Genomic DNA, 25,307 nt, shown 5'->3' with positions numbered 1-25,307 from the left:
CAACCATTTGTGCATAGTATGCCGCTGTTTTGAACATGCAGGTTATTATTATTATTATCATTATTATTATTATTATTATTATTATTATTATTACTACTACTACTACTACTACTACTACTACTACTACTACTACTACTACTACTACTACTACTACTACTGCCAAGCTACAACAGTAGCTAGAAAAGCAGGATGCCAAAACCCCAAGGGCCCCACCAATGAAAAGAGGCCAATTAGGAAAGGAACTAAGGAAAAACTACAAGTGAAGTTTAAGAACGATAATAACATTAAAATAAATCTTTCATATATAAACTGTAAAAACTTTAGAATAACAAGAGGATAAAAACTTCAAAATAACAAGAGGAAGAGAAACAAGTTAGAATAGTGTGCCTGAGTGTACCCTCAAGCAAGAGAACTCTAACTCAAGACAGTGGAAGACCATGGTACAGAGGCTATGGCACTACCCAAGACTAGAAAATAATGGTTTGATTTTGGAGTGGTCTCCTAGAAGAGCTGCTTACCATCGCCAAAGAATCTTCTACCCTTACCAAGGGGAAAGGAGGCACTGAACAATTAAAGTGTTGTAGTTGATCTTCTTGAGAGAAGAAGAATTTTTTTGGTAATGTCAGTGATGCCAAGCATATGAGGAAAGAGGAGAATCTGTAAAGAAAAGGTCAGACTATTCTGTGTATGTGTCGGCAAAGATGAAATGAGCCGTAGCCAGAGCGAGGAATCCAATGTAGTACTGTCTGGCCAGTCAGAATCTCCAATAACTCTCTAGTGGTAGTATCTCAAAAGTTGGCTGGTGCCCTGGCCAACCTACTACCTACCCCTTCAAAATAGTTTTTTACTCTAAACCAAAAGATTAATTTGAAACATTTTTTTTTCTAAAGAACTTGGAAACATCAAAGGAGTAGTTTTAGTCAGAGTAACTGATGAACCTAACTAAGCAAAATAGCACTTTTCTATGATAATACACTCTTAAATTATAATGGAGAGACTGAAGGACTATTTGATACAAGGATTAGGATTTTGAAGCTGTACCCTGATACTATAAGTTGGTTAAAAAGGAAGTATCATCTATGCAGTCTATGGTGTCCACTTTAATATCTTCTCCCTTTATTGTATTTCAATCTTAATTTCCTCTCAAAATAAAAGCAGGAGTTAAAACAATTTTGCAAAAGGCTAATTAAAAGTCTTAATTTTGGGTCCCATTTGGTATGTCTTCATCATATGGATGACTTTCTGTCTTTGAAAGTAGAGATAGGTATATTAGATATAGAATTGTACCTATTTTGATTAATAAAACCCAAGAAATGATCTCTGATAGAGAATGGGAAATTATCCTTTATGCCAAAAGAGTTCAAAGGTATAACAGAAGGTTTAAACAGCATGCTATAAATTAGTTCTTTTGGGGATTCTACTATAAGGGTTACAGTCAGCTCTCAGTATTTTTGAGGGTTAGGTAGCAGAGACAGGAGCGAAGACGAAAAATCCACAAATGGTTGCTGCCTTAGGGTGGGTCAACTCATAACTACCAACTCACTGATCATTGCCTATGTGCGGTATTATTATTATTATTATTATTATTATTATTATTATTATTATTATTATTATTACTACTTGCTAAGCTACAACCCTAGTTAGAAAAGCAGGATGCTATAAGCCCAGGGGCTCCAACAGCAAAAATAGCTCAGTGAGGAAAGGAAAAAAGTAAAATGAAATATTTTAAGAAGAGTAACAACAATAAATATCTCCTATATAAACTATAAAAACTTTAACTAAACAAGAGGAAGAGAAATAAGATAGGAGTGTGTTCTCGAGTGTACCCTCAAACACTCGAGCAAGAGAACTCTAACCCAAGACAGTGGAACACCAAGGTACAGAGGTTGTGGCACTACCCAAGACTAGAGAACAATGGTTTGATTTTGGAGTGTCCTCCTAGAAGAGCTGCCTACCATAGCTAAAGAGTCTTTTCTACCCTTATAGACTAGCACAATAGGCAACCCACTGTACAGTACTCCAGTATATTGTTTTCACATGATTTTTATCACTGTATAAGTATTGTTTTACTATATGAACACACTTCAGCCTCTGTACACAAGTGTACTATATGTATGTATGTACAATACGTGCAAGACACACATGAGTTATTGCCACACTTATACATACTGTAACAACAAAACACACTGATGTTCTTTTCTAACAACACTCGTGGATACTGTACTGTATATGAAAGATCTATTTTAATATTACTATTTTTAAATATTCAACTTAGCCGGTGAATATATAATAACTGCTGCTCCAGCGGCTCGACAGAAAAACACACAAAAACTCGCGAGCGATCGCTATGAAGGTTGCGGGTGTGCCCACCAGCGCCAACTACCGGCCAGATACCGCATATGCATGTAAACAAGCCTCAATTCTTCTCTGTCGGCCTTAACGACAAGACGTATCATTACTCGCTGTATAACCTGGAGTTTTTTCAACAGACTTGGTGAAGTACTTCATTTTGGTTTGAGCTTTCGCAGTGCAGGTGTTTTTCCTCAACTTAAACTCTTGAACTCTTTTTTGGACAGATTTAATTGTTGATGACTTGGATTGTTTTTTGGACTTTCTTTGACTAATTCAAAATGGCTGACGCTTCTCAAATTCCTAGATTTCGTAAGTGTAATGCTGGGGATTGCAATAGGCGTCTTCCAAAGGCCTCTCTCGACCCACATACTGTGTGTTCTAATTGTCGGGGTAAAACCTGTCAATTAGGAGATCGGTGTGAGGAATGCGTGGGCCTTTCGGAATTCGATTGGCTCGAATATGACAAGTATTCTCGTAAGCTAGAGAGAGATAGGGTGAGGAGGAGTTCCTCTAGATCAGTAGATTTTTCCTCTCCCCATGCCCCTGAACCTAATCCTTCCCCTGTAGTGGTTGTGCCTGAACCCCCTACTGGCACTCAGGAACCATCAATGCGGGACATGTTACGTGCCATTCATGCTTTGGGTGAAAGAGTTGAGTCGTTAGCTACAGATCGTAATCAACTCATGGCTGACGTTAAAGAGCTAAAGTGTCAGAGTGCCACAGCGGAAAATCGTGGGAAAGTGATTAGTGCGCAAAGTGTTTTCAGTGTTGCGACCGAGGGTTCGTCTGTTCGTGCCTGTCGTTCGCCTAGTCCGAGACCTCTTGCAAGCTCCCAAGTCCAGGGGAGAAGTAATGTCGTACGACTTATGGGTTCGAGAGGCCTTGATCAGCGAACAGACGTTCCCTCTATGGTAACAGGCGTGTCTCATCAAGACCGCCCCTACCATAAGACGAGAGAGACCATTTTCTCCTCGTCATCCAAAGGCTTTTCGCATAAGAAACCGTGGAGCAAGGTTTCAAGGCCCTTGAAGCGAAAGTCGGTCCCTTCAGGACAGGTCCAGCGTCCTGGTTGTAGCCATTGGGACAGCTCTGACCCTTTGCAGTCATCGGAAGACTGCTCGCCGCCTAAGCAGCAACGTTACACAGGCTCAGAGAGTCTTGGTGTAGGCAAGGTTGTGCAGTCTCAGACGTTAACCCCGTCTTTTACCGCACCCATTCCCGTTGATCCTAAATGGGTTGTACTGCAAGACATGCAGATCAAGCTCGCCTCCCTTATGGAAGACTATTCTGCTGAAAAGGTTCACGATGATCCTCGCCGATTAGCTAATCGAGATCCTGGCCTTCAGCCGCCAAAACGAGCCTTTGCTCGTCCTGTTGACGTTGGCTTTACTAAGTCACGTCAGTCACGCTTTGTAGAGCCTCACTCGATGCAGTCACGTGTTGACTTTCAGCCGCATATGGACGTTCAACCACTTCCTAATGCTCTTGTTGACGTTCAGGACGTTCGCCAACCAGCGGATTTGACTTGTTTTGACGCTGAGCGTCAACCACCGCAGTCTAGAGTTGTTTTGACTGCTCAGTCTAGGCAGTCAAAACAGTCTCGAGTTGACGTCGAGCGTCCTCCCGCTCCTGTTGTTGTTGACAGTCAGGCTGTTAAGCAGTTACATGACGTAGCGTCCTGGGCTGCTACTGATGCACCAGTGCGTGTGGACTCTGCGTGTCAAGCATTGCCAACCCCTTTGCTTGTTACTCAGCAGTTGTCGGATGAAGATCCTTCAGATGAGGACGTTGCTGACCCTCATCATGATGATCATCCTTCGGATGTAGACGAACCTAGAACGGTTCCTCCTTCAATGGACTTTAAGAAAGTCATGTTAATTTTCAAGGAGCTTTTTCCCGATCACTTTGTTACTGTTGCTCCTCGTTCGCCACCGTCTGAGTTTGCTCTAGGCTTACCTGCTAACATGCCAGCCTTTACTAAGCTAGTGCTTTCTCGCTTTTCCAAGAGAGCTTTACGACTTTTAGGCGACTGGTTGGATACCAGGAGGAGTTTGGGGAAGACGGCCTTTGCCTTCCCTCCGTCAAAGCTCTCGTCTAGATCGAGCGTCTGGTATGCCACGGGAGAAATTCTCGGCTTGGGAGTCCCTGCCTCTGCCCAGGGTGACTTCTCAAGCCTCGTAGACTCTCCCCGCCGCCTAGCCATGAGACGCTCGAAGATTAGTTGGTCCTCCTCGGACCTTGACCATCTGCTGAAAGGCGTATACAGGGCCTTTGAAGTTTTCAACTTCCTTGACTGGTCATTAGGAGCTTTAAGTAGGAAAATCTCGTCGGCTGATAGAGATGTTTCCTTACTTATAATGTCATGTATGGATAAAGCCATCCGCGATGGTTCCAATGAGCTCGCCTCCTCTTTTACGTCGGGAGTCTTAAAGAAGCGAGAGTCCCTTTGCTCTTTTCTTTCGGCAGGAGTTACTCCCTGTCAGAGATCAGAACTGCTCTTTGCTCCCTTATCAACGTCTTTGTTTCCGCAACAATTGGTTAAGGACATAGCTTCTTCGCTTGTGCAGAAGGACACCCATGACTTGATGGCGTCCTCTGCTCGCAAAGGGACTCCTTCTACATCCTTTGTTGTAAGACCCAGGATCGAGACTCCGGCATCCAGATTTATCCCGCCCTTTCGTGGCAGAGCTCCCAGCAGGCGAAGTACTCGTGCCGAGGGAAAGAGAGGAAAGAAGAGAGGAGCCAAGTCCTCACGTGGCAGAGTCTGACTGCCCACAGCCTCAGACAGCGGTAGGAGCCAGATTGAAGAGCTTCTGGCAGGCCTGGGAGAAGAGGGGCGCAGACCAACAGTCTGTTCGGTTGCTCAGAGAGGGGTACAAAATTCCGTTTGTACGCAAACCTCCTCTAGTGACAACTCCCATCGACCTCTCTCCCAGGTACCGAGAGGAGTCAAAGAGACAAGCCCTAAACCTAGAAGTGTCTCTGTTGCTAGAGAAGGGAGCGGTGGTGAAAGTCTCGGACCTTTAATCACCGGGGTTTTACAACCGTCTCTTCCTAGTCCCAAAGAAGACAGGAGGTTGGAGACCGGTGCTAGACGTCGGTGCGCTCAACGTTTTTGTTACGAAAACAAAGTTCACTATGGAGACCACGAAGTCAGTCTTAGCAGCGGTCAGAAAGGGAGACTGGATGGTCTCTCTCGACCTACGAGATGCGTACTTCCACATTCCTATACACCCAGATTCCCAACCGTTTCTGAGGTTTGTTTTCAGGAATGTGGTATACCAGTTTCGGGCCCTGTGCTTTGGCCTAAGTCCTGCTCCTCTCGTGTTTACGAGGCTCATGAGGAATGTGGCAAAATTCCTCCATTTATCGGGAATCCGAGCCTCCCTGTACTTGGACGACTGGCTTCTCAGGGCTTCGTCCAGTCATCGCTGTCTGCAGGATCTTCATTGGACGTTGGATCTGACCAAGGAATTGGGACTTTTGGTCAACCTAGAAAAGTCCCAGTTGATTCCATCCCAAACTATACTATATTTAGATTCGCAGTCCAGTTTTTCGGGCTTTTCCGTCTGCCACCCGAATAGATCAAGCCCTGCTCAAAGTCCAACTACTGTAATGTTGAAGAGAGAACGGTGCTCAGTCAGGAATTGGATGAGTCTAGTAGGAACTCTATCATCCCTGGAGCAGTTTGTCTCGCTAGGAAGACTACACCTTCGGCCTCTCCAGTTCCATCTAGCCTTTCACTGGAACAAGGACAAGACGTTAGAGACGGTCTCAATTATGGTCTCCGAACCAGTAAAGGCATGCCTGAAATGGTGGAACAACAATATCAGTCTGAGAGAGGGACTTTCCCTAGCAGTTCAGAACCCAAACCACGTATTATTCTCAGACGCGTCGGATTTGGGTTGGGGTGCGACCCTGGACGGTCGGGAATGCTCAGGTCTGTGGACCTCAAGTGAGAGGAGCATGCACATCAACGGCAAGGAGCTTTTGGCAGTCCACTTGGCCTTGATGGAATTCGAAAGTCTCCTTCGAAACAAAGTGGTAGAGGTCAACTCCGACAATACCACAGCTTTGGCGTACATCTCCAAGCAAGGAGGCACACACTCCCTCTCGCTGTACGAGATCGCAAGGGACCTGCTCATTTGGTCAAGAGATCGAGACATCTCCCTGTTAACGAGGTTTATCCAGGGCGACTTGAACGTCTTGGCAGACTGTCTCAGTCGGAGGGGTCAGGTAATTCCCACGGAATGGACCCTCCACAAGGACGTGTGCAAGAGTCTTTGGGCCACTTGGGGTCAACCCACCATAGACCTCTTTGCCACCTCGATGACCAAGAGGCTTCCAATCTATTGCTCTCCAGTCCCAGACCCAGCAGCAATACACATAGACGCATTTCTCCTAGATTGGTCTCATCTGGACTTATATGCATTCCCACCATTCAAGATTGTCAACAAGGTACTGCAGAAGTTCGCCTCTCACGAAGGGACAAGGTTGACGTTGGTTGCTCCCCTCTGGCCCGCGAGAGAGTGGTTCACCGAGGTACTTCGATGGCTGGTAGACTTTCCAAGAAGTCTTCCTCTAAGGGTAGATCTATTACGTCAGCCCCACGTAAAGAATTTCCATCAAAGCCTCCCCGCTCTTCGTCTGACTGCCTTCAGACTATCGAAAGACTCTCAAGAGCTCGAGGCTTTTCGAAGGAGGCAGCCAGTGCGATTGCAAGAGCGAGGAGAGCTTCTACCATTAGAGTATACCATTCGAAGTGGGAAGTCTTTCGAGACTGGTGCAAGTCAGCATCTGTGTCCTCGTCCAGTACCTCTGTAGCCCAAATCGCAGATTTTCTTTTACATCTGAGAAATGTTCGCTCCCTCTCAGCTCCCACGATTAAGGGCTACAGGAACATGTTGACTTCGGTCTTTCGGCATAGATGCTTAGATCTTTCCAACAATAAAGATCTCCAAGATCTCCTTAAGTCTTTCGAGACCTCTAAGGAACGTCGTTTGGCAACTCCTGGATGGAACTTAGACGTGGTCCTAAGGTTCCTCATGTCAGACAGGTTTGAGCCGTTACATTCAGCCTCCCTGAAGGATCTCACCCTCAAGACACTTTTCCTAGTGTGCTTGGCTTTGGCTAAAAGGGTCAGTGAACTTCATGCCTTCAGTAAGAACATCGGCTTTTCTACAGAAAAAGCCACTTGTTCACTTCAACTTGGTTTCCTGGCCAAAAATGAACTGCCTTCTCGTCCTTGGCCTAAATCTTTTGATATTCCTTGCTTATCAGAGATCGTAGGCAACGAACTGGAAAGAGTGTTATGTCCTGTTAGAGCTCTTAAGTTCTATTTAGCTCGTACTAAGTCCTTACGAGGTAGATCTGAGGCATTATGGTGCTCAGTTAAGAAACCATCATTGCCTATGTCAAAGAATGCTTTGTCATATTTTATCAGATTTTTAATACGAGAAGCTCATTCTCACTTGAATGAGAAAGACCGATGTTTGCTTAAGGTTAAGACGCACGAAATAAGAGCTATAGCAACCTCCGTGGCCTTCAAGCAAAATAGATCTCTGCAAAGTATTATGGACGCGACTTTTTGGAGAAGCAAGTCAGTGTTCGCGTCATTTTACTTAAAAGATGTCCAGACTCTTTACGAGGACTGCTACACACTGGGTCCATTCGTTGCAGCGAGTGCAGTAGTGGGTGAGGGTTCTACCACTACATTACCCTAATTCCAATATCCTTTTTAATCTGTCTCTTGAAATGTTTTTAATATTGTTTTTTGGGTTGTACGGAAGGCTAAGAAGCCTTTCGCATCCTGGTTGATTTGGCGGGTGGTCAAAGTCATTTCTTGAGAGCGCCCAGATTAGGGGTTTGATGAGGTCCTGTTGTATGGGTTGCAGCCCTTGATACTTCAGCTCCTGGGAGTCTTTCAGCATCCTAAGAGGATCGCTGGGCTTCGTGAGGAAGACAGACTTACAAGGCAGAGTAATCGTCTAAGTCAACTTCCTTACCAGGTACCTATATATTTGGGTTTTGTTATATTATAACTGTCAAAAACTCTAAGCATATACGCTGTAAACTTAATTAACTCTGGTCTCTACCCACCACCTTGGGTGTGAATCAGCTATTATATATTCACCGGCTAAGTTAAATATTTAAAAATGATATTTTAATTATAAAATAAATTTTTGAATATACTTACCCGGTGAATATATAAATTAAAGGCCCTCCCTTCCTCCCCAATAGAGACGCAGCGGGACGAGAAGAATTGAGGCTTGTTTACATGCATATGCGGTATCTGGCCGATAGTTGGCGCTGGTGGGCACACCCGCAACCTTCATAGCGATCGCTCGCGAGTTTTTGTGTGTTTTTCTGTCGAGCCGCTGGAGCAGCAGCTATTATATATTCACCGGGTAAGTATATTCAAAAATTTATTTTATAATTAAAATATCATTTTTAAAATATTCTATTTTTATTTATCATTACTTCTCTTTTAGTTTGTTTATTTCTTTGTTTCCCTTCCGGTTGGAGCCCTTGGGTTTATAGCATCTTGCTTTTCCAAGTAGGGTTGTAGCTTAGCTAATAATAATAATAATGATAATAATAATAATCATCATCATCATCATCATCATCATCATCATCATCATCATCATCATCATAATAATAATAATAATAATAATAATAATAATAATAATAATAATAATACTGTAGAGTAAAAAAGTAACTTAATTTTTAATAGTTGAATTGTACCCAAAATAAAAAAAAAGTAAAAAAATCCTTTGGAAGCATAGGTATCTTTAAAAAGAAAATTATTTTTTAGAATGCAGTTATTTTGTGTACTTAAACTAGTAGGTCACCTTACAAAATCGAGTGCCGTGCTTTAAGCCTTATCCTACGGTTTCCTATACGATACAATACTGTAAATATATTATTATTAGTTCTTTTTTTAATGATTGTATGAATATTTATCCAAGCACAAGTGAAAAAATAAGATATTAAAAAGTGATTTAAAATCATCACAAAGTTGTATGCATTGAAATCTGCGATGCATGATACAATCCATAAGTTATTAGGCCTTGAGGATTGCATTTGTTGAAAGTGGAGTGTACTTACATGTACAGTAGTGTACATGAAATGGGCTGTAGTTTAAGAGACCCTGTCTAGAGAAAATCTAGGACTTGGCTGGAAAATCATGAACACACACAAGGTTTTTTCTATGTATGATGGGCTTATCAAAACAACCCCATCATAAGTAGAGAGGCATCTGTACTTACCATCATTTTATAGATATCATTAAGGTTATATTTCTCTTATTTATCTCTTTATCAGGTTCCCACTCTTACTGTGGAACGGAAATGTGTTACGGACAATTCTGGACATCCTTCAGGTACTTGGTTACTCACTCCAGTTGGATCCAAATGATGCCAATCCAACAATTCCTATTCCAAATACTCCTTTCTCCATTACACTTATGGATACGCTTGATGCCAGAGAGGTAAGATTTCACTTTTATCAGACATTTTCCATTAGTAGATCTTCATTACATGAAAGTGCACCTCTAATTTAAATAGAATGTTTATAAAAATCATGCAGTAATGAATGATAAAAAAGACCTCCTGTTTCAACAACCAAGGTTATTTTCATTTTTCTGCTTGTCAGATTCTGTCAGGGTCAAATGAGGGCAGATGCTAAATGCAGGGTATAAAGTTATCAGTTGGATATACATTATGTACTGGTATTCAGAATTATTATTTCATAAACTAATCTTATTGCAGTTATTTCATAAGTATTTAAATTCTCCGACTGATATGTTTGTTTACTCTATACCTGATTAAGTAAAGTAAATTATTTCTGACAGTGTAACATAATTTTATTATAGAAAAATTAGAGAAAATTATATGTTACTAAACATATTTTAATTGCTTATCTTGTTCACAGCACACAGTAAGTGATTTTGCAGCTCGTTGCCAAGGAATTCTTCAGGAAGCTATGAAATGGGCACCAGAAGCCACTCGGTCTCATCTGCAGAACTATCAAACTCATCTCGACCAAACTAATCTGTCATCTCATTCAGGACTTGCCCTTGCAACAGAGTCTGTAATGCAGTATGCTGGCCTTAGCACCTCTCATGGTTCATTGGTATGCTATGACTGTTGAAATTTGAAAGTGATTGTTCATAGATTCTTTAATAACTCAAAATTTCTGTGTTATTAGGTAATGATCCTATTTTTGTTAATTGATTTCAAATGATACACTGTTGTACAGAATGTTAGATAGATTTATATATATATATATATATATATATATATATATATATATATATATATATATATATATATATATATATATATATATATATATATATATATATATATATATATATATATATATATATATATAAATAAACATGTCAAAAACAGGCTTCATATGATATTGTTATGAAATTGCGCAGGGTCTACTGTATATATATAAAGTATTTTAACGAAGAGTGATTCATAATGCATGTACTACAATGCACAAAAATCTGGTGCGACGTTTTTTATTACGATGTGGGAAAAATCAGCTGCGATGTTAGTAATCTCGAAGAGTCCCATAGGTGTGGAATTAAGTATGTGCTCTAATATGTAGAACTTAAAACGTAAGTAAGTTCATCTAAAAAACCACATTTCAGAAATTAAGTTATATCAGTAATAATGGGTTTCTTTATGAACTTTTTTTATTAAATGAATAGGAATAATTTTGGTCACATCCTAGAAAATAATTAAAATGTAAAGTTCCTTCATTACAAAGATCCTTACAAGGATTTTGATCCTGGGTTGGATGTATAAATAGGCTAGTTCCTGATGAAAAAATATGTATCTCTCCAGAATTTCAAAAACGACCATCCTTCAGAGGGCAGAGAAAGGTTAAGTCTTCCATATCTTCTAAATCTCTGTGATCTTTGATTTGTGCTGATGTTTTTGTGAGGAACTAAAGTTATATAACTCTGATTGCACTTAACCTGTTCTTAAGGAACTAAAGTGTTAATAGCTGTCTAAGCCTAGTGTAATTTAGTGCTTGTATTGCTTTAATGAAATAAAATGTTAAGAACTAATTATAATCACTCTGGTTGGTCACTCGGTCTAATTACTCCATTAGCCTAAACTTTAAAACTTAACTTGTTGTTATAAAATGAAGTGTTACTAAATTATTGGATAGAAACCTGTTGTATAATTTAGACCTGTGCTCTACTTGTAGCAGCACATAAGCATATTTTGTATTCCTCTGAAAGAAAGTCTTACTTTTTGATTTCTTATGAATAAGGAAACGCTAGTGTGGGTTTAGATGTAAATAATGTACTTTAAGTACTTACCACATTGAGTTTGGTCACTATTTTTATTAAAAGTAGTTAAGTCTTTTACCTCCTAGAGGAGCTCTAAATTTAGAGCATTTCAGATAATTCATTATTATGATTGACTATCCGAGAAGAGCTCTGAAATTAGAGCATTTCAGATAATTCATTATTATGATTAACTATCTGAACTTGTAAAACTAAAATCAAACAATGCGGTGATACGATACCCAAGCGCTCTCATTGCTGTACACTGCCATATAACCTAAATACTCCACTAGAGGGGCAATACAATTAGTAAAAGTAAATGTGGGATTTTAGAGTACAGTACTGTAGACATTTAAATCAGTATCGAGAAGATAAGTATAAAGATAATGAATTTTATAATCAAAATTCCGTTTATTGATATTATGATAATTGACATTTTAATTATTTTTTCTTTTGTAACAGAATTCTTCCATGGACAAGCGTCACAAAGCTGTGAGTGACCTGACTTCATCTTTCATGAAGTCTTTAAGTTTACGTACTCATTACCAAGGTGAAATTACTGGTCTCTTACTCATGGTTACGGACGATTCCCAACGTGATAGATTGGTGCAAAAACTCATGTCTGACATCAAGAAAGCTTGTGAGAAAAGCAGAGAAGTTGACTTTCGTCAGGGGCTGTGGAGAGCCACAGGGCTTTTGATTGCCACTGAAGGTAAGCCATTTTCATTCATGGTATTCATGCTAATTTTAGGCACATTTGATTTTCTAAGTCTGCTCTTGATATAAGGAATTTATAACTTTTTTTATGATAATGCTCTTAAGATATCCATAGTTTGTATCTAGGGAGCATGAAATTTGTTTTAAGAAACATTAACCATTTTCACATGACTTTTGGCTTTTTATTTCATTGATTGGCATTTTAATTTTGTTGTTATCAGATGATTTACAGAAGTGTCTCATTTATTGAAGGTATTCATCGTGGGTTGCTTAGGTGCGTATGTGTATCTTGTCTAGATTTATTTACCGAAGATACCATGGAGAATAGTGTAGCCTGCTGGCAGTGGATTCTCTCAGCCCGTCATGACCTGACATTGCCTTTCATGCAGGAGATGATAACATCTTGGCAGGTTAGCAGACATTGTTCTTTTAAAGAATTTATGAGAATTATTGAAAGGTGCAATGTATATGTAAATAACTTTCCTTTGTCATATCAATATACAAACAGTACATGAATCTGTAGATAAAATAGAATTTTTTTATTGTACGATTTGGATATCCAGTACTGTATTTAATTAAATTTTCCCTATACAAAACAAACCTTCATCAATTAAAAGGGGTATACTCTGTTGCGAGCTGGAGACATCCTATGAAGAGTTATCAAGGTTATGGCAGTCTCCCTCCATCAGTTAGTATAGTGGACAGGGTGTGACTCGCACTGGGCCAGGCATTGTAACTTAGCCATTGTTCTGTTTGGATGTGTATTTACTTCGTTTAGCCTTGGAAATTTTTTCTACTTATGTTAATTGCTTTCTCTCCTTTTCAGTATAAGTGTTAAGCAAATTAGTGTGATGCATACATGTTCTGGTATCAATGGATGTCCGAACTCGGTGAATCTTCCTTCTCGGCGTCTCCCCCGGGCTCTGACGTACCTGAAACGCAGCAGACCCAAGAAGCGGGGGAAGAGGCTGTAGCGGGCTTCCCCCACATAGGATCTTCAGAAGAGACGGGCCCTGCTGGCACCAGGATCTCATCTCCCGAACACACTCCCGTCCCTCCCTCATGCTCCCAAATTGCCTGAACCGACACAACATCCCCACCATCAGACATCACAGACTCCTGGGGAAGAGCATTGGGCCGCTTCCCCGCAACGTTCTTAACTCTTCCCCTACTCTGGGTAGGGGAAGGCAGCAGAGAAGCCCTCTGCGAAGAGGCATCGGGCGAAGCAAGAGGCGAGGCAATGCTTGACTTCTTCGGCGATCTCTTGGTAGCCTTCTTCTTTTTGGTGCCGTAGCGCACCCACTGTGTTTCGTTCCAGGATTCACACTCCGGACACATGGCTGTAGGGGAACACACACTGCCCCTACCCGACAAACACAAAGAGTAGGGGTCGACTTCCGGCTTGGAAAGATAGGCCCCACAAGATTTACTGGCCATAGGCCCGGGGCAACGGTAGGGATGCTCCATAACGAACCAATAAGCACCAAAACGACACAGGAACACAGAGGGAAAGGTAGGATAAGGTAAGGTATGAACACAAGGGGACCACGTGGGAACCTCGTGGGACACAAAGAGTTGCACTGGGTAATGAGAGCGCGGCGAGATGTTATCACGACACGACCAGAAAACTTACTGGAGGTCGAGACCTGAGCGAGCATGTTCTCTGACCCCGGGTCACCTTATGGCGCATATTCCTCCGCCAGAGGTATCCCCGCATAGAAAACGGAGATAGGGTAAACTACACAAAATTCTGGTCGGTTGGGAGGAGATCCCAGATACTCCTAAGAAAGTACAGTAGTTTGAGGTAAGTACTTTTAGGAAAAATACAAATTACTTAAAATTTGTGATAAGTATAGGGATGTCGATCTTCATATTTTGTGTCCGACATGCAGTGGACATCACTACTTGTCGGAATCTCTTTGTAATGTGTGTAGGGAGTGGTCATCCTACCAATGGGACAAATTTCTTGGTAGGAATAAGAAGAGGTATAAGTAGGATCATTCTTCGGATTCATCGTCTTCGAATTTGGGCAAGAAGCCTAGATCTTGTCTTCCGCTCTCCAAAAATTCCTGTGCCTGCTCCTTCTTCGTTCATTTATAAAGTCTTAGGGAGAATTCAAGAAGGATGACGACCAAGTTTTGTTTCAGGAAATTCCTAAAGATGTAGACCTTTCTGCTTTCCTTGACGAAGCACAGGAGCCTACACTTAAGGTTAATCCTCTCGCTTCATCTTCATTCCCAATTGTTGAGCTTTACTCTGAGAAATCCAGTCAAGAAGCGCTCTTTAGTGCCCACACTTTCGCCTCCTGCTAGCGCTTTGGATTCCTATGATCAGCACACTGTTTCTGATCATGGGTCTCACAGTGACTTCTCAGGCTGTAACCTCCATCATAAACAGTGCATTATGCAAGATAATCGCCAAAGCATCAATCCCCTTCAGATCGTCGGCCTTTATGTTCTCTATTGTCGGAGAAGAAGTCTGTACTTTTCCCTACTCTTATGGGACCTTGTATTCTTTATATGTATGATCTCAAAACGGCTTATCTAAGATGATGTCGCCTCCACATAGGGTGAAAGGAGTACCTAGTGTTGATGATTCTCGCCAAGATCACCGTTGCACAGAGCCCATCGGGATAGAGCTGCATTAGTGGTATAGAGCAGGAGAGGTGGCACGTCTGCCATCCTACAAGGTAAGGGTGTGTGAAGAGCATCTGCCATTACACAGTTCTGGAGATGACTATGCTTTCCCTCGTGCCCTCAAGGCTGCCCTCAGTCCTTGCAGTCTTTGCATTCAAGTGGCGCGAGATCATACCTCGTGTCATCCAGAGGTTTCTCCTCTTCAACTAGATTTTGTGGAGGAATATGATATTCTGGGGATTCGAGAAGAGACCCCTCCGTCTTGATCCTAGGGCCATAGCCTACAGATATTTCTGTTCATACAGAATTGGAGGTTATCACGATATGTAATATCAAGACGATCAATGAAACGAAATACCACTCTGTGCCCTTTCTTCTATTACCTAGTAATTGTGTGAGACTGAATAGTCCTAAGACTTCCCCCATACCTGTGGAAGCCGCTAGGAACGTAAGCCCTGTCGGTTCCTTGGGAGATATCCTCGTGCTTAATTTCCAATTTTACCAAGGTTTCATGGGGAGTATAGGCTAACTCCTATCAGCGTTAGTGAACCCTCGGATGCGGAGGATGTTAAACCTTATCATAGAACAATGTCCATCGGGGTACTAGATGAGCCTACTTTCATCCGGGTACTGGATGGGCCAACTTTTCTCACTTCCTCTCTGGTTCCTGTTCTACAGACAAGGAGAGAAAGGAAAGACATTCTTGAGAGGTGTAAGTACCTTCGACCTCCCATTAAGAAGGAAAACATGTTTAACACACAACCAAGCAAGAGGGTAAGGGTGGCTTCTCCAGAGTAATTAGACCCTCCAGTTGACTGTGAGTCTTCATCAGAACTGGGAGAAGAGTCATCTTTTTTTAAGGGTTTTGGAAACCATTAGGAAATTGAATGAATTGGGTGAGGTGCCTAGAGCTCTGTTTGCTGGGAGACAAACCATTATTGGTGTTTTCTTCCCTGTATCTTACAACTCTAGATACTAGCAGGAGTTGCCATTCTTCCCTGTATCTTACAACTCTAGATACTAGCAGGAGTTGCCATGGTTTAGGCAGACTGCAGCAACAATAAAGAAATTTAAGAATTAAGTTTTCATATCTAACAATTTTCTCACTCGAGGAATCAAGGTCATCCAAATTAATTCCCTTGTCCTTTGTAAACAATGTAAGCTTTACATAATGGAGGGCTTGTCCAAACTGTTATCTTTAGACCCTGATGTAGCCACTTTGACCCCAGGAATGTCGAGCGACAAGTTAGCCAACAACCTTCTGTGTTTTCTGCAGTAGAGGCACTTAATTTAGAGACGGCAGCAATGTCAGCACTGCAGGCATGCTCGTGGTTGGACAACTGGTTAGGTACTGTTTCTTACTTTGCTTTTTCGAAAAACTTGTTGGACGCTAGGATTAGGAAAGGGTACGTTAATCCGGTTTATTTAAGAGTGAAGACTCTTGAATTCCTCGTTCACTAGTTCGCCTTCTTGTGGAGCAACTGTATCCTTAAGAGACAGGATGCAGTGATCAACAAATTTGTGTGTCAGATGGCATCTAGAAACTCCTTAGCCCTGCGAAACACCCCGTTGTTGCAAAGCCCTACTCTGTTCCCACCACAGGAAGTCGCAGCTGTCATTGATAAATGGGAAAAAGCTGGGCAGGCAACCTTATTCCGTTGTGCGGCCTCTTCTAAACAGGCTCCGTCAGTACCTATCAGGCAAAGCCCTCTCCACTTAGGCAGACTCAGCAGCGTGTTCGACTTCCTGAGGCAGATCCTCTTGTTTGCAAAAAAGAGCATTCATAATCCTTTCGCCGTCGGTAGGTAGGCAAGGATCACGTTAGGAACGGAAATCCCCCCCTGGGGGGAATGATGCCTAGCCAGACGATGGACAAGATGGTGGTTCCACGGGGTGAATCCGTAGACAGTGGAGGTCTCTTGCTCCAGGTATCGCATTCCATTTTTCATCTGTAGCCCTCCTCTCACTCTAGCTCTCCTCTCACTCTAGCTCTTATGAACTGCTCATTTTATTTGAGAGGGTCTCCAAAAAATCTTCTCTTACAAGAGGAATTTGGACTGCTGTAAATAACAATAGTGGAAATCACCGACAGGTCTCCAGGCTTCTACAACAACTTGTTCTTTAGACAAGGTTTAGAATGGAGACTCCCAGCACAAACCTACAAGTGATAAGACTAAACGACTTTCGGCTGTCTATATACCAAAAGGACGCATTCTTTCAGGTTCCTATTTGCTCAAGATCAAGAAAGTATCTTCGGGTTATTATGGAAGAGAATATTTCACTTCTGACTATTGTACTTTGGCCTGTCTACAGCACCTCAAGTCTTTACAAGAGTTTCCAACCTGGTGTCAACCTGTACTCATGCCATGGGCATCAGGCTCTTTTGCCACCTGGATGATTGGCTGTTACAAGCAGAGTCAGAATCCCACATTCTACTCCACAGAGACCTTTTCGACTTTAGTCAAGATCTTGAGATCAGCATAAATCTCGAGGAGTCAGTACTCGTTCCACTTCATTATCTTTTCTACTTAGGTATGGTTATCAATTCGCCCCAAGCAAAAGTATTTTCATTAGAAGAAGACAAGTGCCTCTGGTTCAGACAGGTTGCAGCAGCCTTCTTCAAGCAGGACTCACTCAAAGCAAAGCAATGGTAGGAGCTTCTAGGACAACTGTCATCACTGGACTTGTGTTCCACCCAATCGGCATGAAAATCCTAGTGGTGTCAGACCATTCCCGTCAGTGTAACTCCAGATGTCAGGAAGGATCTGTCATGGAGTTTCTCCTTTTCTCAGACACGTCCTGGCACAGGGGGACATGATTTATCACATAAACTACTTTGAACTGAAGGTAGCATATCGAGTGTTGTTCCACTTCAGGGATGTTCTTCAGGGTCATTAGGTAATGTTGATGTGGAACAACACCGCTATGGTGAAATGTCAACAAACCAGGGGAATCCATGTCTTAACCCCTCTGTCAGTTGGCAGTGATGATGCATCAATGGGTGATAGTCAATACAGTACAGCCCTCAGTCTGTTTCATTCCAGGGAAATAATTTGAGTTGGCAATTTCAGATCGCTGGCTCAGAATGGTCTTCAAATCCTCTATTGGTGAGGGAACTCTTGACTTTGTGGGATTCCCTGATAATAGATCTGTTTGCCACACACCTGAACTACAAGCTGGAGGTGTACTGCTCACCAGTCCTGGATCTCTCAGCAGTAATGAAAAATACATTCCAGCATACATGAGACAGGATGGACTTTTATGCGTTTTCCCCCCTTCTGCCTCATGAGACAAGTGCTCAACAAGATCATGTTGACACTAAGTCTTCAACTAGCACTAGTTATACCTAAGCAGCCTCATACAAAGTGGTGCTCTAAGTTAGAGCAACCTTTTGTGTCAGTCCTACATCAAGGGGTACCACAGTGCAGTGACCTGCATATCTTTCATGGCTGGAGGTTATCCAGTATCCCCTGAGAGCGAAAGGTTTTTTGCAACCAACAGCAAAACAATTCTTTGGATACCTCCGCAGTTTTTCGATAGCTGTCTACCAGGCAAAGTGGTCCCTTTTCTGTGATTGATGTCGTTGAAGGAACACTTCTCAATTTTAGGCCTCTGTTCCAGTAGTGGCTGACTTTCTAGTTTACCTATGGGAGGAGAAACTTCTCTCGGTAGCTACGGTTAGACTATCATTCAGCCTTGAGCCAGGTTTTTCATCTGAAAGACATAGATCTCTCCCCATTGTTGGAACTATCAGCTTTGACTCTGAGCTTCAAAGAGACTTGTCCCCTTCGGGAAATCAAACCTTCGTTTTTGAGTGTGATAAAAGGGTCCTAGATCTCCGAACAGAACTTACGAACCTTTAAGGAGGGCTTCAGGTAGGGATCTTACCCTAATGATCGTCTTCTTATTAGCCTTGACGTCTTCAAAATTAATGGGGGAATTGCATGGTCTCTAGTATTTAGTATCACACTCTGAGAAAAGAAAGCAATGGTCGTTCTCCATTGTAACTGAAGTTGTCGCAAAAATGCAAAATCAATCGATAAATTACTGTAGAGTTTGACTCCTTGGTATAATCTTTTAAGGAGGCAACTGATAAGCAAGATGACCCGTTACTATGTCCAGTAAGGGCTATGCACTTGTACTTAAAGCATAGAAAACACTGTCATCCAATGGTACAACACCTTTTTGTCAGAACTGGAAGGATAAAAGAGAAAGTAACAAAGATCGCCATTTCCTTCTGCACTTAAAATTTATAGACATCAAGGTGAGCCTTCCACTGTTCTGGCTCCATGAGATCATGATGTCAGAGAAATTGGAGCAACCTTGGTGTTTAGGAAAACTATTACCTTCACAGCACACTATCTAAGGGATTGCACCCACAGGTCCCTGGACACTTGTTCCTTAGGACTTGTGGAGCTGGCCAGCAAGTGGTGTAGCGAGCCTAGTTCCTTAGAGGACAAATAGCATAGTGTCTCAAGTTAGTAGTTATACTCCAACTTTAATTTTTTTAGTATTAGTAAGAACGTCTTAAGTATAAGAGTGAGAATGTCTGACTTTCTTTTCTCCTTCGTCGTCGCCTCCCTCTCTTTTGATAAGCCAATGTAATGCTGAAAGCGGGACGGGCACTTATGCAGGTGAGCACGCTAGTGACGGGTAGTTGTATTACTGTACGTAGAAGCGTTTTCCCCATGCTCCTTCCGACCAGGAGTGTTACTCATGGTAAATCCCACACCCTTATTAGCCTAATCAGGGTTGGCCACAGGCCCTGCAAAGATAGTTTTTCAATATTAATCTTACCCGATGATCATGTAGCTGTCAACTCTGTTGCCCGACAGAAATCTACGGTCGGAATACGCCAGCGATCGCTATACAGGTGGGGGTGTACACAACAGCGCCATCTGTGAGCAGGTACTCAAGTACTTCTTGTCAACAAGAACTCAATTTTTCCTCTGTCGTGCCACCGGCTAGACCTACTTGGATACGCTGTTGATTCTGGAGTTATTGTTCACGATTTGGTGATGTATTTGCTCTAGAGTTTAGCCTTCGCTATTCAGGAAGCTTTATCATTAGCTTAGCAAGCTTTTGGAATTAATTTGATTTAATTATGGTGACGAAGAGAGTATGGACTCTCTTTCACTTTTAATGGCCGACCCTTCCCTTAGACGGAAGTGTTGGTGTCGAAGAGAGTATAGACTCTCTTTCACTTTTTGCTTAACAAAGTTATAGATTTATTTTATAACATTGAGCCAGTCATATCGTTTTTCCTGTTAAGAATTTATGCTATTTTAATTTTAATGTTTTTGAAAGAATTTCTTTGATAGTCTCGTACTGTTTTCAAAGTTGAACTAACGTTTTATTTAGTCTCCGCAGTTGTTGACGTTCAGAACGTTCAACTTGCGCTCTATCGTTACGATAGAGAGAGAGTATTTCACGGTTTCACGTTGCAGTAAGAGTAAACCGATTCTAGCGTTTCGTTCATTCTTTCTTAGCTTAAATGGTTTTAATTCTAATAAAGGAACTTTTTATTTGGGAAACCTTTCAGTTTTTTTTCCTTTAACAAATAATATGTTTTAACGATATATATAATTGGGCTCATCTCTCAGGTTCTAAGTCAGGAGAGAGAGAGAGAGAGATAGAGACGGAGGGAGAGAGAGGAGGATAAACGTTTCGTTCAAGCGGGTAACGTTGTTCTCGTTTTTTTTTTTTTTTGCTCTTCTCCCTAGTCGCTATAGGGGAAGAAGGTAAAACGTTTCTAGAGTTTTATTCTTGTTCCCAGGCTTTATGCGGTGAGAGATTTTAAACGTAGTTTATTTGATCTAGTGTTTAGTCTCTTTTCCAACCACTGAATTCTTTATCTTTCATTATGTTTTTCTGTTACATTGTAATACTGTTTTCGCAATTACTACCTTTTAATGAAGGATAGGATTGCGTGTTTCAGGTACAAACCACTTAAAGTTTCGAGTTCAGTGAAATAAGTGCAAACAGAAAATCAAAAGTGATAAAGTGATATGCGCAAAGTGTTACAGTGTTGCGTTCGAGGGTTCGTCTGTTCGTGCCAGTTGTTCACCTAGTCCGATACCTCTTACAAGCTCCCAAGCCCAGGGGAGAAGTAATGTCGAAGGACTTATGGGTTCCACAGGCCTTGATCGACGAACAGACGTTTCCCTCCGTGGTTTCGGGTGTATCTACACACGTTGCCGACGTGATCACCCCACCCACACAAAGACGAGAGAGCCCATTTATTCCTCGTCTGCGGAAGAGGTTTCTCGCAGAAACCATGGACCAAATCTTGCAGCTTTTAAGTGCAAGTCGGTCCCTTCCGCGCAAGTCCAACGGCCTAGGTGTAGCCACTGGGTCAGTTCGGACTCGCTGCAGTACGACAACTGCACACCTCCCAAGAGAGGCAAGGTGGTACCGCTACAGGCAGTAACTCCGTCTGTTGCCGCACCAGCTGTTTTAGACCCTCAGTCACAACGGACAGTAGCTCCGTTTGTTGTTGTCTTTCATAGACCCTAGTGGTCCATGCTGCAGACTATACAGTCTCAGCTTGCTCCTTCATGTAGGAGTATCATGCTGGAAGGTTGACAATGCACCTGTTAACCTACAACCCGCCGAGGTTGTGCGCTCAGCAGATACTGCGGCTGCCTGCTCCCACCCTCCACCTGTGAGAGCTCCACCACCGATGCGCAGTCCTCCCTGCCAGACGCATGTTCTTGCTGCACCATCTGCTAACATGCGTGAGCTACCGCATCAGCAGTGGGAAGGTTCTGTAGAGCTGCCGGGTTCCAGCACTATGCGGCATTCTCCGCAGCCCATGCAGCATGCTCTGCATACCTTACAGCATGCTCCGCATACCATGCAGCATGCTCTGCATACCTTACAGCATGCTCCGCATACCATGCAGCATGAGCCGCATACCTTACAGCATGCTCCGCTTACCATACCGCATGCTCCTCAACCCACCGCAGCCCCTCCCACGCACCAGCACTCTGCTTTTGTTGTTGCCAGCTCCCACACTCCGACTGCGGAGAAGGTTGACGATGCACCCGTGGGCCTACACCTCCCACGGTTGTGCGCCCGGCATGGCTTCCTGCTCTCACACTCTTGTTGTGAGAGCTCCTCCACCCATGCACAGTCAACCCTGCCAGATGTATGATGACTCCCACACACAAAGCACTCCGTTGCCGTGCGTGAGCTACCACAAGCTGCCGTGTTTTGACACGGTGTGTCAGCCTCCGCAACACACTGTGGTTACCGCCACTCACCAGCAGCAAACTAGTCAGTCAGGAGTTGAGGCTTCCCCACACAACTTTGGTTGTTGCCAACTCACAAACTGTCATACAGTTACATGACGTTGCCTTCTGGTCTGCTACTTATACACCAGTGCTGTATGTCCTCACGCTCCTGTTGTGGTTGACAGTTCAGTTTTTGACAGTTCACAGACTGTCAAGCAGTTTCATAACGTTGCCTTCTGGTCTGCTGCTTTTGCACCAGTGAAACCCTCACTGAGAGAACCTAGCTTTTCTCGGATATGGTTCCTGTAGATGAGAAAGTGCTGTTCTCCCTCCTTCTGATATTCCCTTGAGGACTCTGTCATTTGGAGAGGAGCCTTAAGCTGCTTAGCCTCCTATGGACTTTTATTTAAGCATAACATGCTTCCAGGGAGGGTAAATGGTTCCGCTTCAGTCGCTAACCCCGTCTGTTGCCACACCTGCTCCCATAGACCTTGGGCTTTGTTGCAAGACATGCAGTCCAAGCTTAGTCCTTGATAGAGGATTTTTTACGGAGAAGACCCTTCTTGCCAACGACCTTCCTTCCGGTTGGTTGTACGCCCTGTTGACGCTGAGGTATCCTACTTACGTCCGCCAGTTGAGATGGTTCCTCCACCGGTGCGACCCAGTGTGGGTTGCCAGTCGCACGTTGATGTTATGCTACTCTCGGAGGTGGTTGTGGACGTTCAGTGTGTCACTGGGAAGACGTTCAACAACCAGCAGAGGTGACTTGTTGTGACGCAGTGCGGCAACCTCAGCAACCCGATAAGGGGTTGTCTGTACTACCCAGACAGTCTAGACAGTTTCGGGTTGTCGCTGTACTTCCTCGCTTCCCCATGGTTGACAGTTCACAGACTGTGCAGCAGTACCATGATCTTGTGTCCGGCTCCGTCACGCATCCACCAGTGCGACCGGATTCAGCGAGTCAGACGTTGCCCACTCCGTTGCCGTTTCCTCATCAGTTTCGGATGAGAAACCCTCTGATGAGGACATGGCTGAACAAGAAGATCAATCCCCAGCCCTGCTATCCATCCAGAAGATGCTGAAGAAGGAATACGGCCCTGTCAGGCTGTGGATGAGTCTGGTTAGGACACTGTCATCCGTGGTGCATTTGGTGTCACTTGGAAGACTACACCTCCGTCCTCTTCGGTTTCATCTAGCTCTTCACTGGAAAAGGACAAGACGCTAGAAGCGGTCTCGATCCCGGTTTCCGGAAGATATGTCTGATCTAACCTGAGGAAAGGACTTTATCAACCTTTTATAGGGTCTTCCCCTGACTGTTCAGACTCCCAACCACGTTCTCTTCTCAGACGCATCGGACGTAGGCTGGGGTGCGACCTTAGGCGGTAGGGAATGCTCGGGATTATGGAACTCGCGTCAAAGGACAATGCATTTTAACTGCAAGAAGCTTCTGGCAGTAAGTCTGGCCTGGAAAAGCTTCAGGTCTCTCCTTCAAGACAAAGTAATGGAGGTCAACACGGACAACTCCCTGCTTTGATGTTCATCTCCTAGCAAGGAGGGACCTACTCTCTGACATGGTGCGAGTTCGCTAGTGACCTCCTCTCCTGTTCAACAGGTCTAGACTTTTCACTAGTAACAAATTTCTTCCAAGGCAACTTGAATGTCTTAGCAGTTTGTCTCAGTAGGAAGGGACAATAATTCCAACATATTGGACCCTCCACAGAGATGTATGCAAGAGACTTTGGGTCACCTGGGGCCATCCAACCATAGATCTCTTCGCAACCTCGATGTCCAAGAGGCTCTCAACAGACCCAGCAGTGGTTCTTTTAGATGCCTTTCTACTAGATTAGTCTCATCTAGATCTATATGCATTCCCTCCGTTCTAGTTTGTCAACAAGGTACTGCAGAAGTTCGCCTCTCACGTTGGGACAAAGTTGACACTAGTTGCTTCCCTCTGGCCCGCGAGAGAATAACATACCGAGGTACTTCGATGGCTAGTAGACGTTCCCAGAACTCTTCCCCTAAGGGTGGACCTGCTACGTCTGCCACGCGTAAGAAGGTACTCTAAGGCCTCCACGCTCTTCGTCTCACTGCCTTCAGAGTATCGAAAGACTCTCGAGAACTAGAGGTTTTTCGAAGGAGGCAACCAGAGCGATTGTTAGAGCAAGGAGAACATCCACCCTTAGAGTCTACCAATCGAAGTGGGGAATCTTCCTAAACTGGTGCAAGTCAGTATCCGTATCCTCGACCAGTACCTCTGTAACTCAAATAGCTGACTTCCTCTTATATCTGAGAAAAGAGCGATCTCTTTCAGCTCCCACTTTCAAGGGTTACAGAAGCATGTTGGCATCAGTCTTCCGTCACAGAGGCTTAGATCTTTTTAACAATAAAGATCTACAGGACCTCCTTATGTCTTTTGAGACCACGAAGGAGCGTCGTTTGGTTACACCTGGTTGGAATTTAGACGTGGTTCTAAGATTCCTTATGTTAGACAGGTTCGAACCACTTCAATCAGCCTCCCTGAAAGATCTCACCTTTAAGACTCTTTTCCTGATATGCTTTACCAGCTAAAAGAGTCAGTGAGATTCATGCCTTCAGCAAGAACATCGGATTTTCATCCGAAACGGCTACATGTTCTACATCTTGGTTTTCTAGCCAAACACGAGCTGCCTTCTCGGCCTTGACCAATATCGTTCGTTATTCCAAACTTATCGATATGGTTGGAAAGGAACTAGAAAGAGTATTATGTCCTGTAGAGCTCTTAAGTTCTATTTTATAAACATTTATGAGGCCCGTCTGAAGCTTTATGGTGTTCAGTTAAGAATTCATCTTTGCCTATGTCAGAGAATTCTTTATCCCATTATTTTCAGACTGTTAATACGAGAAGCTCATTCCCTTCTGAATGAGGAAGACCAAGCTTGGCTGAAGGTAAGGACACACGAAGTTAGAGCTATCACAACTTCCGTGACCTTTTAATAAAATAGACCTCTGCAAAATATTTTCGACGCAACCTTTTGGAAAAGCTAATCAGTGTTCGCGTCTTTTATCTTAAGAATG

General features: G+C 43.1%; 1 protein-coding gene across 5 annotated transcripts in view; it reads left to right on the top strand.

The window, feature by feature from the left end:
- Nucleotides 1-25,307, top strand: part of Pi4KIIIalpha (phosphatidylinositol 4-kinase III alpha) — a 303,864-nt gene that overhangs the window by 164,590 nt on the left and 113,967 nt on the right. For all 5 annotated transcript variants that reach the window (XM_068355017.1, XM_068355020.1, XM_068355018.1 and 2 more), the window contains 4 exons: nucleotides 9,676-9,841; nucleotides 10,285-10,485; nucleotides 12,128-12,377; nucleotides 12,635-12,792. In XM_068355017.1, coding sequence (XP_068211118.1) covers nucleotides 9,676-9,841; nucleotides 10,285-10,485; nucleotides 12,128-12,377; nucleotides 12,635-12,792 — 775 coding nt within the window. The remainder of the gene's footprint in view (nucleotides 1-9,675; nucleotides 9,842-10,284; nucleotides 10,486-12,127; nucleotides 12,378-12,634; nucleotides 12,793-25,307) is intronic.

Source organism: Palaemon carinicauda, chromosome 31, assembly GCF_036898095.1.
Source record: "Palaemon carinicauda isolate YSFRI2023 chromosome 31, ASM3689809v2, whole genome shotgun sequence".
NCBI classification, from domain to species: domain Eukaryota; kingdom Metazoa; phylum Arthropoda; class Malacostraca; order Decapoda; family Palaemonidae; genus Palaemon; species Palaemon carinicauda.
The sequence above is the reverse complement of the archived record's forward strand: the minus strand, read 5'-3'. Positions and strand labels throughout refer to the sequence as shown.